Source organism: Girardinichthys multiradiatus, chromosome 17, assembly GCF_021462225.1.
Source record: "Girardinichthys multiradiatus isolate DD_20200921_A chromosome 17, DD_fGirMul_XY1, whole genome shotgun sequence".
Taxonomy (NCBI): Eukaryota; Metazoa; Chordata; class Actinopteri; order Cyprinodontiformes; family Goodeidae; genus Girardinichthys; species Girardinichthys multiradiatus.
The window spans coordinates 9,569,383-9,587,407 of record NC_061809.1 but is presented as its reverse complement, the minus strand read 5'-3'; the positions used below and the strand labels follow the sequence as shown (position 1 = coordinate 9,587,407).

At 40.4% G+C, this 18,025-nt stretch overlaps 1 protein-coding gene across 2 annotated transcripts; it reads left to right on the top strand.

The window, feature by feature from the left end:
• The first annotated feature begins 5,312 nt into the window (after positions 1-5,312).
• LOC124883317 (solute carrier organic anion transporter family member 1C1-like) lies at positions 5,313-17,759 on the top strand. Of its 2 annotated transcripts, none has more exons than XM_047390364.1 (16): positions 5,313-5,472; positions 5,736-5,805; positions 7,457-7,588; positions 9,222-9,363; positions 9,488-9,620; positions 9,721-9,848; positions 10,401-10,547; positions 10,629-10,727; positions 11,891-12,124; positions 12,210-12,374; positions 13,870-14,065; positions 14,163-14,328; positions 14,545-14,729; positions 16,493-16,557; positions 16,771-16,888; positions 16,980-17,759. In XM_047390364.1, exons 3-16 carry the CDS (start codon positions 7,490-7,492, stop codon positions 17,233-17,235), a joined length of 2,133 nt encoding a protein of 710 aa, XP_047246320.1. In that variant the 5' UTR covers positions 5,313-5,472; positions 5,736-5,805; positions 7,457-7,489; the 3' UTR covers positions 17,236-17,759. The 2 variants fall into 2 exon arrangements, with proteins under 2 accessions (XP_047246320.1, XP_047246319.1); XM_047390363.1 differs by having other exon boundaries at positions 5,682-5,805.
• Positions 17,760-18,025: the final 266 nt, after the last annotated feature.

Sequence of the window (18,025 nt, the reverse complement as noted above, 5' to 3'; positions counted from 1 at the left end):
GTTGACGAGAAAGGCTTGTCTTAATGGTCTTATTCCCAAAAGGCTTTGAGAAGTCATTTTAATAGCAGAGTTGAGCTATAAATTCATTTGGTGTTTATCATCTGAGTAACATGTTGGGATGTTTCCTTAGTGCATGGCTAAGAGATCATTGAACATTTCTTCTTTCTTCCTGTCTGTGGCAACCGGCACCATGCTCCACCGTAACCTGCGAACAGGTGGTTATGACCCGCCAGGGGTGGAGTTAAGCAATGTGCCTCTCATTATCACGTTCTTGGTTTGGATCGGACCAAAGTGCAGATAAGAGCTTGGCAGCCGCATGATGAGAGGAACACTTCTCTTTAATTAAAGGTCTCCAAAACGTAACCTAATCCAGCAAGTACAAACATGAGTCGAGCCAAAAACTTACATGTGTACATAGTTCTCTAACGTAGCAAAACTGAACATAAACAGGGGAAGTGAACGAGGAAAAGTGACAGAGGAACCAGCGGGGAACAAAGAACACAGACCAACTAATATACAAGGAGAAAACAAAGGCAGGTAATCACAGGAACTAAGAACAGGTGTGACAAGCTGGCAGGGAGGCAGAGGGGACAGGTGGAACTGATTAACAACACAGGGAAACAGAACTAAACAAAAGTTAACACAAAACACAAACCAAGTCGAAGATGTCATATCATGACATAACCCCCCCCTCAAGGTTGGATCCCAGACAACCACTAGAAAACACCATGAAACAAAAAACAGAGTTCAGGCGGGCGACCAGGAGGTCGTCCCCAGCAGGCACAGAGTTCAGGCGGGCAACCGGACCTGCACCACAGAGTTCAGAGCGGTCGGCAGCGAGGCCGTGGAGGTCTGCGGCGATGTAGCCAGCGAAGAGACCGATGATCAGGAGGCTGGCAGCGTCGAAGCCAGCGGCGAAAAAGCTGAAGGTCAGGAGGCCTGCAGCAAAGGGGTAGGTGACTAGGAGGTCGACGGCGAAGATGCAAGTGGTCAGGAGTTCGGCGACATGGCTAGAGGAACCCAAGAAGCGAGGTCTTCAGAGGTCTGCGACGTGGACGCAGGCGTCTCGGAGGTCTGCAGTGCAGCAGCCAGCGGCGAGGATGCAGGCTGCCCGGAGGCCGGTGGCAGAGATGCCAGGCAAACCCACGAAGCGAGGAGTCAGGCAGTCTGCGACGTGGAAGCAGGTGCCTCGGAGGTCTGCGGCGAAGCCAGAACCGCGGCAAAGACTTGGGCCTAGGCAGGGCCTGCAGAGGCTTGGACCTGGCGTCCAGCTGTGGTGTGTCAGGCAAAGACTCTAGCTGTGGTGTGTCAGGCAAAGACTCTAGCTGTGGTGTGTCAGGCAAAGACTCTAGCTGTGGTGTGTCAGGCAAAGACTCTAGCTGTGGTGTGTCAGGCAAAGACTCTAGCTGTGGTGTGTCAGGCAAAGACTCTAGCTGTGGTGTGTCAGGCAAAGACTCTAGCTGTGGTGTGTCAGGCAAAGACTCTAGCTGTGGTGTGTCAGGCAAAGACTCTAGCTGTGGTGTGTCAGGCAAAGACTCTAGCTGTGGTGTGTCAGGCAAAGACTCTAGCTGTGGTGTGTCAGGCAAAGACTCTAGCTGTGGTGTGTCAGGCAAAGACTCTAGCTGTGGTGTGTCAGGCAAAGACTCTAGCTGTGGTGTGTCAGGCAAAGACTCTAGCTGTGGTGTGTCAGGCAAAGAGTCAGGCTCTGGTGTGTCAGGCAAAGACTCTAGCTGTGGTGTGTCAGGCAAATACTCTAGCTGTGGTGTGTCAGGCAAAGACTCTAGCTGTGGTGTGTCAGGCAAAGACTCTAGCTGTGGTGTGTCAGGCAAAGAGTCAGGCTCTGGTGTGTCAGGCAAAGACTCTAGCTGTGGTGTGTCAGGCAAAGAGTCAGGCTCTGGTGTGTCAGGCAAAGAGTCAGGCTCTGGTGTGTCAGGCAAAGAGTCAGGCTCTGGTGTGTCAGGCAAAGAGTCAGGCTCTGGTGTGTCAGGCAAAGAGTCAGGCTCTGGTGTGTCAGGCAAAGAGTCAGGCTCTGGTGTGTCAGGCAAAGAGTCAGGCTCTGGTGTGTCAGGCAAAGAGTCAGGCTCTGGTGTGTCAGACTGCCCAGGAGCAGTAGGAGCCCCATGTCCGCATCCTGTTCCCCAATATTATAGGCATGTCCCAGTTCAATGCATTATGTCCCATCCAGTTTTCATGCCATTCCTTCAGAATAGGAGCAGCCACTACTGCAGCGACCCAATGTCTCTCCCTCAGCCACTCTCCAGCAATTGGGTCGTTGGTCTTCTTCATCCTTCTCTTCCTATGTTCGCCCGGATTTCCACTCTATCTGCTCAATGTTTTATCAGCTCTCAGGTAAGGGCTCCCAACAATTCCCGGTGGTGGTTGGCCTTTATCCATCATTGGCTTTGTTCAATCGTCATGTTACTGTTTTGCAAGTCTCTTCCCCTCAGCACCTGCCAGTCTTGTCTAATTTTCTCCCTCACTCTAGCTCACCTATGTTCTTTGAAAAGTACTTCTATTTGTTTCGCCCTTCCTTAATTGGAGGCTGATTATTCCTTGTCTTCTCATGCTTTGTGCATTACTTTACTTATCTTCCTGCATTTACTTTGTCGTTCTCTAATTACTCAACCCCGACTCATAGATCTTTATTTTAACCTTATTTCTGATCTTCATCTGCATTTCTTTAATGGCATTTTTAACACTCCATAGGTTTCCATAATTTCTTCATCTAATTTTTCTTAATCTTTTTATTCCTTCATTACCCGTTCTATCTGTTCTTTACTAGCTGATCCATTCATAACTTCATATCTTTATTCAAATCCTCAGCGGATATACCTCTAATCATACATTGCCAAAACGGCATATCTATCGCCTCGCATTGCCAAAACGGCATATCTATCGCCTCGCATTGCCCCTCTCGGCATATCTATCAACTCGCATTGCCCCTCTCGGCATATCTATCAACTCGCATTGCCCCTCTCGGCATATCTATCAACTCGCATTGCCCCTCTCGGCATATCTATCATCTCACATTGCCCCTCTCGGCATATCTATCAACTCCCATTGCCCCTCACCGCATATCTTGCATCTGCTTGTCTTCTTTATTATTTTCCTTGCTTCATAGCCTATTTAAAAACTTCTTTTCTCTGCTTTTAATCTTCCCTGCGGCTTTCGCTTCTCTTTTTCTGTCTTATTTCATTCCACTTTCTTGATAGATGCTCCTCTAGTACTCTATTAGGCCTCGGCCCTTATTTTTGGGGGGAAGACATATTTAAATCTAAGCCTTACAAATGATCATCTTAGCTCATGTCATTCTCAGCATTCATGTCTTCCTCCCAGGTCCGAGCGCCAAAGAAATAACCATGTAATTTCTCATCATTAAAACTTTTCTAATTGCCATCCCTCTCTTTGTGAGTCTTTTCAGATTGAAATACAGTGTATGCTTTAATCTTGTCACTAAACTAAACACATTGCATTATTGACAGTAACATTGTGTCATTGCAGAGCAATCGGAGCTGGATCTGTTTGATTTGTTGTTTAAATGTCAACAAATGCCAGGGTTTTGTTTATGCAGTTAAAAATTATTTTGTGTCTCCAAAAAACAATTTAAACAATCAAACTCATTGATTATCATTAAAATATTGGCAAAACAAACTAAATAAATTTAGTAAAATCATTTAATTTATTTATTTTTACGTTCATAAATGTTCGATTTAACTTTTTTGCAGGACAGTTATGTGACGCTAATTTTTAAAATTAGCAAAGCTATAACATACAGATTTCCAATGCCTACAACAATGTATTTTTATGTTGCTAATATTCAGGCTTAAATGTTGTGGCTGTTTATGATAAAGTCTGAACTCTTCAAACATGTACTGTCAAAAAACAACAGAACCCTGTGAGTCTCGGAAAACTATTAAAAGATCAAGGGAGACAAATTAATTAACAGACATATTTATCTTTTATATTAATATTGATTGGCCAATTTGTTGCGAGTTATGTCGAGCAAGATAAGAGAAATAATCTCATCAGGACAGATGGCAAACCTGCTGTGAGTAGCTGGACTGTAACAGTCCAGAAAAGCAAGAGCCGAATTGAACGGAAGGAAATAAATCAGCAACTGTGTCATTTATAACGATGCAGCGTAAAAATTCCTGCATATTTCTAGCAACACAGCAGAAGATCTGTTTGCTTTTCCTCTTGTTCCAGCCAGTAGCACACCCAATTTCATCATTTAAATAGGGCAGTCTCCACCTGTTTGGCACCTATTATCCATTGCACACGCAATCTTTGAAAATCGCACGCAACACTTATTTAAAGATTGCAATTTATTTATAGTACAAACAAATTAGCACATGCTATGTGGGATCTTTGAAGATCATGCCCCAAATGTCTATAGCTGTATTTACAGCAAAAGGTGGTTCTGCTAATCATAGACTTGAATACTTATGTGAATACTTCTGTGGCATACTTTCCAGATTTATATTTGTTAAAAAAAAAAAAGGAAGAGAAAACTATTCTTTTCTTTCTGTCTCACATCTTTCCAATGCTCTACTTTGTGTTGGTCTACCACATAAAATCCAACCAAATACACTAAATTTTTTTGGTTGTAAAATGACTAAATGTAATAAAGTTTAAGAGATATTAATACTTCTGCAAGGCTAAGTTCTGACCACAGAACTAAGAAAGCACATCTTATCTTCAAATTACTTTTCTGAATCTTGCAGAAATACTTATTCTCTAATTTAGACTGAGCCCACATTCCAGAGTGAGTGCACATGATATTGGATACAGTAATGCTACCATCGCCTGCAGTTGGCAAGCTTATTGCAGAAAGCAGTTACATTTCCTGTACAGTTTGTGTGCAGGAATTTGAGGCTTATGCTCATAATCCTCGCCGTCTGTGAGGACAAAGTTGATTCTGTGTGACCTGCAGTTTGGCTGCCTTCCCATGAGCATGTACTGGACTAACACAGCATTCTTGACACATTTATAGAGGTACACTGTTGTACCTTCGAGGTCTTCATCAACTGGATGTCAGTTCGAGGATGACATGAAGTTTGGACATTTTTGCTTCTTTTTTTCTGCCATGATTGCAGAAGAAATACAAAACAGTACTTCCAGTTCTTTGCGATATCTCTAAGAACATTTTCACCTCATTAAAAATCCAGAGACTGGTTTGAAATCCCTAATCTGTGACCACTCTCCCTCACCCCCAACACCAAGCCCCTCCTCCTTCTCTGCTCTTGTTGCTATCCACCTCCTGGACTGGTTGGCATGTGTATAGAATAAAAATGTGTGGGGCCTTTTGTTTTGCTAGTTCCAAGTAACAGCGCTGGTCTGAGTCAGGAGAATAGGAGCTAGGAGGGAGGAGGGCTGTCTCCGTTCAGTCAAAGAAGAGATCCATGGGTGCTTAACGAGGAAGAGACGAGGAAGAATAACCAAGCAGAGCCTCCAGTGCTGAAGATGCTCTAGGTATTAACTTCCTCAATAGTAACTTTTGCAATGATTTTGCAATAATTATGCTTTATGTGTTTAGAACATATAGAAAACCTAGACTTGTGGTCATAAGTGAATAATTTATAAATGTCCTGCCGCCCTTTGGCTGAGAGTACTAACAAGTCCAAACCTTAAGGGGGTTTGATGGGGACCTGAAGTGACTAAACATGTTGATTTTCTGTCAGATATCCATCCTCGCAGTCTGTCTGCTTGACAAACGATTTCTTGGTTGTCAGCAGCCCTTTCTTCCTAAGAAAGCATCAACTGACGCATGCTCACCTAAGAGGACTGAGAGGGGAGTTTACACAGGTACTCCTTTTACTGTTCTGCTGCCTTCCTTTGCTGCACAAACACATACAGGAAAATGACATATTAATGTGGGGCTTTACAAGATTTAATTGAAATTAAAAAGCAGAACTTTAAGGCACATATTGCTATTTGTTGTGGATATTCTCTAATCCACACAGAGACCTAATTACATCATTAATAAGTTACAGACCAGTGCAGACCTAGTTTTGGAAATGCTCTGACTCAGTTGTCTTGTGATGACGTTCATTTCACCTGTTAGTTGTCATAATGTTTTGCCTGAGCCTGTACACACGCCCATCCCAATATTTGGTTATACGTCTCATAGCTTGTTGCAAAGAAGCCAAGCGTGTTTTACAACCATCTACAGTGCTGTTAAAAGTATTTTTCCTCTTACAGGTTTCTTCTGTTTTTGTTTTTTTTGTCACATTAAAATGTTTAAAATCATATTTCAACAATGATTTAATTTATTAATGGAAAAAAGCAATCAAAGCCAGCCTGGCTCTGTGTGAAAATGTCAGGCCTTATTACTTTTCAGACCTGTATAAATCACTAAAGTAGATCCAGTTTGACAACAGGACGTTAGCTCAAAAAGCATCACAACATGTCATGATCCAAATAAATCTAAGAACAGATGAGAAACAAAGTCAGTGACATCTACAAGTCTGAAAAGGTTGAAAAGCTATTTCTAAGGCTTTGGGTCTCCAGCGAATCCCAGTTAGAGTCATTATCCGCAACTAAAGGAAACCTGTAACAGTGGTAAACCTTCCAAGGAGTAACTGGCCTGTGAACATTACTCCAAGAATGCGTAGATAACGCATCCAGGAAGTTACAAAAGACCCAAGATCAACTTCTAAAGCACTGCAGGCCTCAAATGTTTCAGTTAGGCTCAGTGTTTGTGATTCAAGAAAGAGACTGAGCAGACATGGCTTTTATTGGAGAGTTTTAAAACCTAATTCTTCTATTGTTCCAAGGGTTGACCAGAAATAACACAAAAGTCTCACAGTTGCCAAGAAATTTCTTAATAATCTCCAAGACCTACGGAAAAAGTGTTCTGTGCACTGACGAAACAAAAGTGGAACTTTTTGGAAGGAGTGTGTCCTGTTGCATATATGGTGTTACTAATACAGCATTTTAGAAAAAGAACATTATACAGACCGTCAGACATTTGTGGTGGTAGCGTGATGCACTGGGGCTGCTTCCCTGCTTCAGGAATTGGATGACTTAATTGAACCATGTAAAAAATAACATTTTTGGAGTGGCCTTGTCCAAGTTTGGGCTTAATCCAAATGTAAACTACTCATTGTAAATGTATCACAAACACCTGATGGCTGTTGGGACAGATGGGAAAAGCACTGTTTTTATTCTCATAGATCCAGATTGGTTATTCCTTTATACAACAGAGAGATATACAGGCAAACTGTTGCAGGCTGCTTTCACATCTTTAGATTTACAAGCACTGACTAATACACTTAGGAAAATGTGCTCAGAGGTGGAGGTTTTGTTCAAAGAATGGTAAAAAAAAAACTCCCTCTAGATCCAGCTCTTTTTATCAATTCTGTTTCCTTTTAACTAGTCCTTGTTTTTATGCCTTGGGAATGATTTATTTTTAGCGGAATGAAATGTATTTTGAATACATTTTTATCTATCACAGCATAAAGAAAGAAGGTAGACACAAAGTCAGAAGATGGAAAAAGCTGCGCAAGACATCAGCGAGATGACCAGCCAAGAGGTTCTCTGTGACCCCACTGAACAGAAGAGCAGAAAGCGCCTCTCCACTCTCAAAGTACTCAAGCTGTCTGTAACCTGCACTTCTCAAGATTTTATTTTCTTATTTTGGTATTTTTAGGATATTCTGTTGATGCTTTCTATGTAATTGCCTTTGATAAAAGCCTAAAAAGCAGAATAATGGTTTGGCACTGACTTCTGGCATTTTGAAGGCTCTGCGTTCTCAGCATTAGTACTCCCTTTGCTGTCTTATTGCTGCTTCGCCTTTTTCTCAAGACAAGCATGTTGAGTATCATTGGGTGACACTTTAACCTAGTGCTACAACAGTTGTGTCTAACTAAAATAGCAATACCTTTAATCGTTTCATGTTAACTGGTTCAACTAATGGGTAGACAAAATATTAAAAACTGTGCAATGTTATAAGAAATACTGTATATATCTTCTCTTAATGTTTCTGGAATCAAACAAAAAACCTAAAACTTTAGCCGAAAGATAAGGCTTCTCAGTTTTTGTTAGTCACACACACAGTATAGCTTTTCCTATTTTGTCATATCAACCCTGAGAATCTCAGTGTATGTCGTTGGTATTTTATGTGACAGACCAACACTATGACTAATCAAGAAGTGGATGGCAAGGAATAGATGGTTTTCATGATGTGTCCCCTCTGATCTGATACTCCTAAATAAAATCCAATGCATTCAACTGCTTTCAGAAGACACCTAATTAGTAAGCATGGATCCAACTGTTCTGTGAAGCCCTCAGAGGTTTGTTATGGAACAAACATCATCATGAAGACCAGGACAAGGTTGAAAGCAGGGTTGGGTTATAAAACCATATCCCAAGCTTTGAACATCTCATTGAGCTCTGGTCTTTCTTTCATTCGAAAATGAAAAGAGTTGACATGGGTGTTCACCTAAACTGAAAGTTTGGGATAGGACAGAAGAGAGAGAAAAGAGAGACCCACAGTTACTCTGGAGGAGTTGCAGAGATCTACAGCTCAAGTGGAAGAATCTGTTTACAGGACAACTATTAGGTATCTGTGCAAGTTTGGCCTTTATCATAAAGAGGACAGAAAAAGCCATTGTTAAAAGAAAGCCAGAAGAAAACCCATTTGTAGTTTGCCACAAGCTGTGTAGCGAACATGTTTGAGAAGATGCTCTCAAATGAGACTAAAATATAAAACTTTCTGGGCTCACATGTCTTGTGTGTTTTGAAAACTAATACCAAACACAACCTTGACATTACATTACCCTCACACTGTGAAACATGGAGATGTATGGGAGTGTATGGGAAAGTGGAAGAAAACCTGTTTGAGGGCATAAAAGAATCAAGACTGCGGTGAAGGTTTACCTTCCAGCAAAACATATATATGCCCCAATTTTCAGATTTGTATTTTGTTTCCTTTTGAAGCTACTTTGTGTTGGTCTATCACATAAAATGCAAACAAAATGCATGGACGTTTGTACGAAATGTACATTGAAAGGTGATAATGCCTTAACTTCTTCCACATGTCTGCAGAATGAAGGACAGTTGTAAAATGAAATGATCATCCAGTTTTAAACTAGAATAATAACCCTGGTGCAATTTAAGTCTGATCGAATTTTCTGATTTCACCAAAGTCGATTTATGGTATAAAATAAAAGCTGGGTGGCAAGACCAAAACATGTCCATTTTTGTTTTGTGTTCCCTAGTTGTTCATTGTGGCGCTTTCCTTCGCCTACTTCTCCAAGGCCCTGGCAGGCATCTACATGAAGAGCTCCATCACTCAGATTGAGAGACGCTTCGACCTCTCAAGCTCACACGTCGGCCTTATAGATGGCAGTTTTGAGATGGGTACTCCTGAACCTTTGCAGAGCAGCAGTCTATCTCTCTGTTATGAGAGCAACGTTTGTGCTCAGTGTTGTCATTGTTCACCTTTCTCTCATTTTCCTCTGCTTTTGTCTTTCTCTGAGGTCAGGTAACTTGCTGTTTCTCGCTGTGGTCAGCCATTTTGGGGCTCAACTCCATCGACCCAGACTCATCGCTGCTGGGTGTTTACTTATGGCTCTCGGGGCCCTGCTCACCGGTGTGACACATTTCTTCATGGGACTGTAAGCATCAACAATAACATTGAGAACACTTAGAACAAAACACGATGAAAGACGGTGATTATTTGCAATATTTGATGTCTCTTTGTGGCTAATTTCACAGCTATAAGTATGACACCGTTATTCAAGTTTTCCAGAACAATAGTGTGAATATTCCAGCATGTGTGGATCCTGTGAAAACGGTCGACATGCCAGAAATTCAAATTGAGCCTTCTGTGGGAGACAACAAAGGTATCAGTGTTTTACAAACTGTGATCTAATAATCCAAACAATTTTCTGACCAACGGACACACTAAAGCCCAGTTTTACCTTTATAGGTGAAATGACATCAGTTATTTCTTTTTGGATGAACAGATGAATAAATAAATAAATAAATCTTTCATTTTATTTCACTACTTAACGATGTAAGAGAGATTTAACATTCTACAACGAATATTTGAGTTATTACAGTAATTGGTTACCGAACCTAAACTTACAAAAAAAAAACTATACAAAACACTTTTTTAAAAATAAGATTAGAATAATTTTTATATGATCAAAGCAAGCCATATTTCAGTAAATACAATCATATTTCACACAACAGGTGTAAATAACCATTTCAGAAAAGAACAAAACAAAAAAGTAACATTGTATTAAAAAATGTGAAAAAACATTTTTCCTCACTTGTATGTCTCCATTTGATTGTTGTGTTTTCTCAGACCGAAAAAGGTAAACAATGTTCATATTTCCTGATCCTCAACACACTAATGTTCAATGTATGTTATTTATTATTGCGATTATTAGCCTGTGTGAGAGAGTCCGGCTCCAACATGTGGATCTATGTGTTCCTTGGGAATGCTTTGCGGGGGATTGGAGAAACTCCCGTCACACCTCTGGGCATCTCGTACATCGACGACTTTGCTAAAGCGGAAAATTCCCCTTTTTACATTGGTAAGATAATTTTATGTTTTTAGACTTTTAAGTGGAACTTTGTGGTTTTATAGACAGTAAATGTTCTGAATATTTTGGCAGCCTGTCTTCAGACGATTACCCTCCTGGGTCCCATGTTTGGATTTTTGCTGGGTTCATATTGTGCTAAACTTTATGTTGACGTTGGATATGTTGATATGGGTAAGTATGACTGTGTTGTACAGTTTATCCAAGTACTATTCCTGACCATGTTCTGGTGATAAATATTGGACTTTGTACTAGAATTAATTAGGATGTTGCTGCTCAGCCTCATTTAGACTACGCCTGCTGTTTGTAGGACAAAAGGTTTGACACACTTGTCACTGAAGGTTAGTGAGAAATTTTCTGAGTGCCCTTGGGTACATTCTTGACTTATTTCTCCAAATTAATTATTCATTTCTCTCAAAAAAAATGAAGTTATTTGCGTAGTCCCACCACTTATGCCCATCTCTGAAAGTCAAAACAAAACAAAACCATCTCTCTCATGGGGTTACCAGAGTTGCTATGCAGTCTAGACAAGTATGGAGAAGTATGGGATTTTATTTCAGTATTAAGTAAAAAAAAAACCATAAAAAATCTTTGTTTCCTAGACAATCATCCCTATTATGTTGTCTAAAATTATTTTTTTTTCTATTCTACCTTCTTTTATTCTTCTCTTTCTATATTGTGTCCTTTGTTTCTTCATTCATTGTTTTCCTTCTTCCCTTCTTTTGTTTCTTCTGCCCATATTATTCTTTCTGTCCTCCTTTCCTCCCTTGTGTCTTACACCATTCTTTCATTGTATCATTCCTTATTTCTTGTGTAATCCTTCCTTCCTTCTTTCCTTCCTTCCTTCCTTCCTTCCTTCCTTCCTTCCTTCCTTCCTTCCTTCCTTCCATAATAGGTCAGTAGTTACTCAGAGTTCAACACAGAGACACACATGCATGCACACGCATACTCACGCCTAAGAACAATTGAGAGATACAAATTAACCTATCAGCCATGTTTTTGGACTCTGGGAGGAAACTGGAGTACCCAGAGACAGCCCATGCATGCACACAGAGAACTTGCAAACCCCATGCAGAAAGAGGCCAGGCCGGGATTAAAACCCAGAACCTTCTTGCTGCAAGGCAACAGGGCTACCAACTGCCTATAGAAAAATTTTGCATTTTATGCTATTTTTTAATTTAAAGACTGAGAAAGTGGGGTCTGGAAAAGTTAGCAATTTTTACATGAAAAACACGTAGGAACCCTGGGTTGTTTACATTTCAAAAACAACCACTACAAATAAAAATTCTGTTAGGTCCTGCTGTTGCTCTCAGATACAAACTGTTTTCTCGTTGCAGAAAGTGTGACCATCACTCCAAATGATTCCCGTTGGGTGGGTGCCTGGTGGATGGGCTTCTTGGTATCCTCTTCTCTGCTGCTCATCTCCAGTATTCCTTTCTGGTTCCTCCCACGCTCGCTGCCCAAACAAGGGAGTGAACAGGACAAATCATCTCCCACCTCCCTAACCCTGGATGGGACAGAGAGTGCGCAGGGCAGCAACCCAAACATCAAGCTGACTGAAATCACAAAAGGTTGCACCACAAATATAATACCTCTGGAAATATCCATGTAGCGTTTTAGTAATTTCTTGTATCTTTCCTGTATGTCCTTTAAAAGGGTTCCTTCCGTCACTGAAACGTCTCTTGGGGACCCCTGCTTACTTCCTGCTTCTTTGTGGGAGTATTCTCAAGTTTAACTCCTTTATAGGCCTGTTGACTTTCAAAGCTAAATACATGGAGCAGCAGTTTGGACAATCAGCATCCAGAGCCAACTTCCTAATAGGTAAATCACACAGAATAACCTATTTATATTTTAAGCTTTAGAAAGCTTTACAGGAGCTGTAGATTGACATAGTGATTGTTAAACTGGAAAAAGTGTGAAAAGATCATTAATAGATCACAAATAGTTACTGTAAATCAAGCAGTATTTAGGGCCTAAAGAAATTATATGACAGAGTTATAAATACAATGAATACAATTTTGTATTAGATTGACTCCAAAGGCATTTATCTGAATTTTAACATTTATTTCTTTTTAAATTGGCTTGGAGTTTACAATAGTTGCATTCATTTCCATGTCAAAAGTCAAGACATACTTTTTTTAAAAGTGTCCATAAAGCAACTGAGCACAAGGCTGCCAAATCCAGTTTTGGAAAAGTGAGCATTGATGCATGACACAATAGCCATCCAAGCAAAAAGTAGTGTTAGCAAAGCTCAAATGTCAGTTCATAGGATGAAGATTTATTTATTTATATGTCCAGTGAGGAGGAAGTCAAGAAAAATGTTCTCTTAGAGGACTAGCTTAGAAACTTAACAAACAAACACTCTACCCAGTGAATTAAAAGTGCTTCATGGTTTGCCTGGTCTTTCTGTAATCTGCCACATGGGTGAAAATGCTTGACAGAAAAGGTAATTAAAAACTAAAGATCTGACAACACTCAGGAAGACATAATTTTATCTACTGTTCTAACCAGCATTGTCATTCTAATGTGTGCAGACATAAATTTAACAGGGGTGAGAAACATTGCAGTAATAACTGGAAGCAGCTAAAGTCTCCCTTTCCACATAACATTTGTCTGTTTTACTCAAGAGAGTTTAACTGCACTACAGTCAGGTAGCTGTCAACAAGTTATTCCATCCTATGGCGTTGGATTGTTCCTTTCCTTGAAGACAATTCTTTCTGTTTCATAATCCTGGGGCAACCCATTTTGCCAACACAAGGACTGTTTTGGTGGGGGAGGAGAAATCTGCCCTCCACTTACATTTCATCACTTAGAAAATGCTTTTTTCTAAAGTGACTTAAAGGTCAATGGAATTACAAATGAGGACAGTGTCTGCTACCATATTATGTATCCTAGTGGAATTCCTGATCCACGCCAGCATCTGGTTGGTATCCTGGGTAGGATACAGACAGATGTGTCTTACTGTAAATGTCAAAGAAAAATAACGAAGAAGAAGCTGCCAAATGGGTAGAGAAGACAGTAATGACAACCACAAAGAATTTGATGGACAGACTGAATAGCTGGAATGGCCAAAGATCATTACCAGAAATTGTTTGGATGTAGCTGGCAGTGTCTTATCCTTGTGAAAATGTCAGAGAGGCCAACAGGCATGTGCAGTAAGACTCTGTACGAGCCCATAATAACAGATATAGTTGGGTATAATCTGCATAGCAATGATTCAGCTGATGAGCAACAACCAGAACAACCACGCAGATAATATGTGTTGGGTGTCTGATATGGTCTCTCATATGGCTCTTTCTTGTGTTTTTACTCTCAGGAGTGCTGAACCTACCTGCAGTAGCTGTAGGGATCTTTTTGGGGGGGCTCCTGATGAGGAGGTACAAACTGAGTGTGGTGTCAGGAGCCCAGCTTTCTTTTGCCACCTCTTTCATGGGGTACCTCCTCTTACTACTGCAGTTTAGCACCAAGTGTGACAACAGGCCTTTGGCTGGACTCACTGTATCGTACAATGGGTCAGCATTAAGACAAATAATAAAAATACTACCCCATTCATACCCTTTGTTCACCATAAAACAATATTTTCTTCATATATTTACTATGTGCCTGCAGGACACAGAGTGTATCATACAACGGGGAGATGCTCTTCTCAGACTGTAACAGAGACTGCTCTTGCTCGCCAGACGAGTGGGACCCCGTTTGTTCGGACAGCGGGATCACCTATGTCTCGCCATGCATGGCAGGCTGCCTCAGCTCAAGCGGAGCCGGCAAGAACACAGTAGGGAAATTGCAAAAGATCGCATAGCTGCACAAGGCAGCTGCATTTCTACAAATTGCTAGAAGATTTATGACTCAAACCTTGTGAACTTCAAACAAAGACACTTTGAAATGTATCTATTCATAAGCAGAGCCAAAGTGGTATACTTGTTATGCATTTCTATTTTTCTGTAAAATATTTCACACTATTTCCAACCATTAACAACCTCTTTTGCAGGTTTTTCACAACTGCAGCTGTGCATCCACTTCCTTTCCGCCTGGCAGCTCTATGTCAGTGAGGCTGGGTCAGTGCCCTCATGCTAAAGACTGCAGCCGCAGCTTCACTTCCTACATGGGTGTTTCTGTTCTTAGCTCCTTCATCAACTCTCTGGGAGCCACACCTGGCTACATGGTCATTATACGGTATGTGTAAAAAATCAATAAAAATTACTTGGAATATTCTTCTTTACCGTATGTGAGTCCATATTATGCTGTTATGCAAGAAGGTACGATTACTTGAGACTGGGACAGAAAGTCTCCTTTCAACAGGAAATGTATTTTAAACACAAATAGTAATAATAGGGTGGCTTAAATCAAAGCATATTCATGTGGTGGGATGGACCAGTCAAAGTGCAGAAATAAAACTGAAGGATAATTTGTTGCAAGTCTTGATAGTTCTAAATTAAGAAATTAAAACAGAGGTATAGACATTCGAATGTGTGCAATCTAGAATTTATAAATCTGACTTTCAAACTGCACGCAAAGAAAAAACTGTCTTTCTGCATTGACACAGTTTGCCTGTATTTAACCGAGATTTTATGTATGCATTTAGAGGAACATTTACCCACATTTGCGAGTATATTTCTGTAAATTACAGCAACTGCAGATGGTGTTCTCAAACACCAGGACTGTTTGTGGCATGCAGATTGCATATAATAAATGGGATCTGCTAAATTTTGGTGCAAAAGTAAATAAGGTACATTTGTCTCAAAACACTAAGCACATCACTAAAAGAACACCATACCCACATTGAAACACAGTGGTGACACCATCATGCCCTGGAGTTACTTTTCTTCAGATAGAACTGATGCTTTTATCAAGGTGGATGAGATTAATTAACGGTTTCAAATTTGAGTATGTTTTGACCACAAACCTTAAGGGGTCTGCCAGACAGCTTAAAATGAAGATGGATTCTATTTTTCAGTATCACATAGAGTCTAAGCATATATTCACATCCACATAGGAATTACGTTTTAAGAGGAAAATCTGTGGGTAAGAGATGTCCTTACAATCTTAGACAGACAGGGTGGGTAAAAAATGGCCAAATCAGTAAGTGAATATTATCAATATGTGGACAGACTCCTACTGTGAGCTTCAAACTGATTTGTTTGTTTTCTGTTGATCTGATGTAACTTGAATTGTACAAGAAAAACATTATGGGAGGGGAATGTTTGAAATAACATATAATGTTTCATTATTTTATAACATAAAAATAGGCATTTTAACAGGTGTGTAAAGTCTTTCAAAAACCATTCTCTATGATCATTTAGTAGACAGGTACAATTGTGTGACCTTGCAGGCGTTTTCTTCATAAACAGAGATTGCTTTGTTCCAGCCATGTTCTGAAAACAGAAAAAGTTGTGTTTTAGTCTCCAGTTTAATTGTTCCTTGCTGTAAATGGAGTTTCCACGAAAAATTCAGAATGAAAGACTCACCTTCACCGCCTCTACCTTTCAATGACTCTTCTGTGCGTCTCCCGGCCTTCCAATCACCATCCTGTCCATCTGATTCTCCATCCAATCACCTTCCGACGCCTTGCTTTTAAAGGAGCTTCTGCCGTGTTCATCCTCGCTTTTCAGCTGAGCTCATCCCTCCTCCATCCCACCTCCACCATCTTCCTTCACATCTACTCCTGGCTTCCTCGCTCCCTGGCCGCCAATCCACCACCAGTGTCGGATCAGGGGAAGGACATCTCTAAATCTAAGCCTTACAAATGATCATCTTAGCTCATGTCCTTCTCAGCATTCATGTCTTCCTCCCATGTCCAAGCACCAAAGAAATAACCCTGTAATTTCACATCGTTAAAACTTTTCTAATTGCCATCCCTTTTCTTTGTGAGTCTTTTCAGATTGAATTATTACTTGCTGAGTGTTTTTCCTCATTGCTTTCTTGTTGTTTAAACACAGGTGTATCACACCAGATCTCAAATCCCTTGCATTGGGTATTCATACTTTGGTAACCAGGACTCTTGGTAAGTGTCATTATTTCAGTTGGATTTATATCACGCATGATTCCTGTGAGAGTAATCTGTTTTTTATTATGCTTCCTATGCTTGTGGCACCACAGCTTTCAGCTGGTCTAAAGTAAAATCCCCCACATCTGTGAGATATCCCTATTGGTAGCATGTTGAAGTGACTATGTCTAAATTTAAATGTCTTCTTTATGAGCCACAATTTGTTTCTAGGTGGAATCCCAGCACCAGTGTATTTTGGAGCTATGATTGACTCTACTTGCCTGAAGTGGTCTATCAAGAAGTGTGGCGGCAGGGGGGCGTGTCGCATTTACGACTCAAACATGTACAGGTAACACATCAGCTACCAAAAAAATGTGGTTCTTTCTACATCTTTAAACTGCTAATCTAACCTTTTGTCTGTTCATTGTCTCCAATTAAAGAATTATTTTCCTTGGTCTGATTACTTGCCTCAGTGGTACCTCCTATTTCTTCATCATTGCTGTCATCATCCTGCTAAAGCGACAGTTTTGGAGACCAGACCGGGAGACAGAGCTGCAACAACCCAAGGCTTCAAAAGGAAGGAAAATTATGGCTCAATCAGACCCCCCAGAAGAGAAGGGTGTTAGTTCCAGAAGTCCCAAACTGTCTTCTGACACAAAGGAATGTATTGATGTTGGGAAAGACTTGGAGGGATGAGGGGAAACAATCAAAACAGAGCAAATAATAGTCTATTTTTCATAAACAATATATCATAGGAACCTGACAGAGACCCCAGGTGAGTTCACTCCTCATTTTTCTTTCTCATAGATGACAGTTAAGGCAAAGGTGTGTGCAGATGATGAGAAAAGAGGTTTGGGACCACCTTATAGACAGAACGTTATCAAATGAACTGCTGGTCCATAAAGATGTGCAATAAAGCAGGGAGTAATTCAAGTTACACATTTCTTACAGATGTTTGTTTTGGATCATACATGGGCACTTAGCATGCTAAGTCTGTTTACCTACTTCATTAGTTTACATGTAATACAGTTGTATCTTACTACTTACTTCTGAGGACCTCAGTCATGCAGGGCAGGCAGGTTGACCAGCAATTCAATATACCTGTTTATGACCTGTTTGTACGTAAGATAGCGCTGCATCCCTACAATGTTGCTTGTGAAATGACTGTTAAATCAACCTCTCGGTCAAAATGTTATGACAATAAATGAATGCTTTAATAAGTGATTGTGTTCCATCTATTTCTACAAAAAGATAATGCATTAATTGTGTCATGGAAAAAAATCAGGTACCTAAAGATACACTACATATTTTTCTGGAAAGTGATTATTTATCTTGCTCCTCTGCACAGTAAACAGATGTTCAAACACAAAACAATATTGCTAATGTAACAATGATAATATTTAACATGGAGTGCCTGGGGGAGGGTCATGTCTCCTGGGCTATTTCACATTTTGTTCAGTTACAACAAACACCTTCAATATATTTT

Excerpts from the sequence above, each read along its gene's own strand:
- LOC124883317 (XM_047390364.1), top strand. The coding sequence starts at position 7,490 with ATGGAAAAAGCTGCGCAAGACATCAGCGAGATGACCAGCCAAGAGGTT. Across the intron at positions 7,589-9,221 it reads AGCGCCTCTCCACTCTCAAA|TTGTTCATTGTGGCGCTTTC; the intron begins GTACTCAAGCTG and ends TGTGTTCCCTAG. Across the intron at positions 14,730-16,492 it reads GGCTACATGGTCATTATACG|GTGTATCACACCAGATCTCA; the intron begins GTATGTGTAAAA and ends GTTTAAACACAG.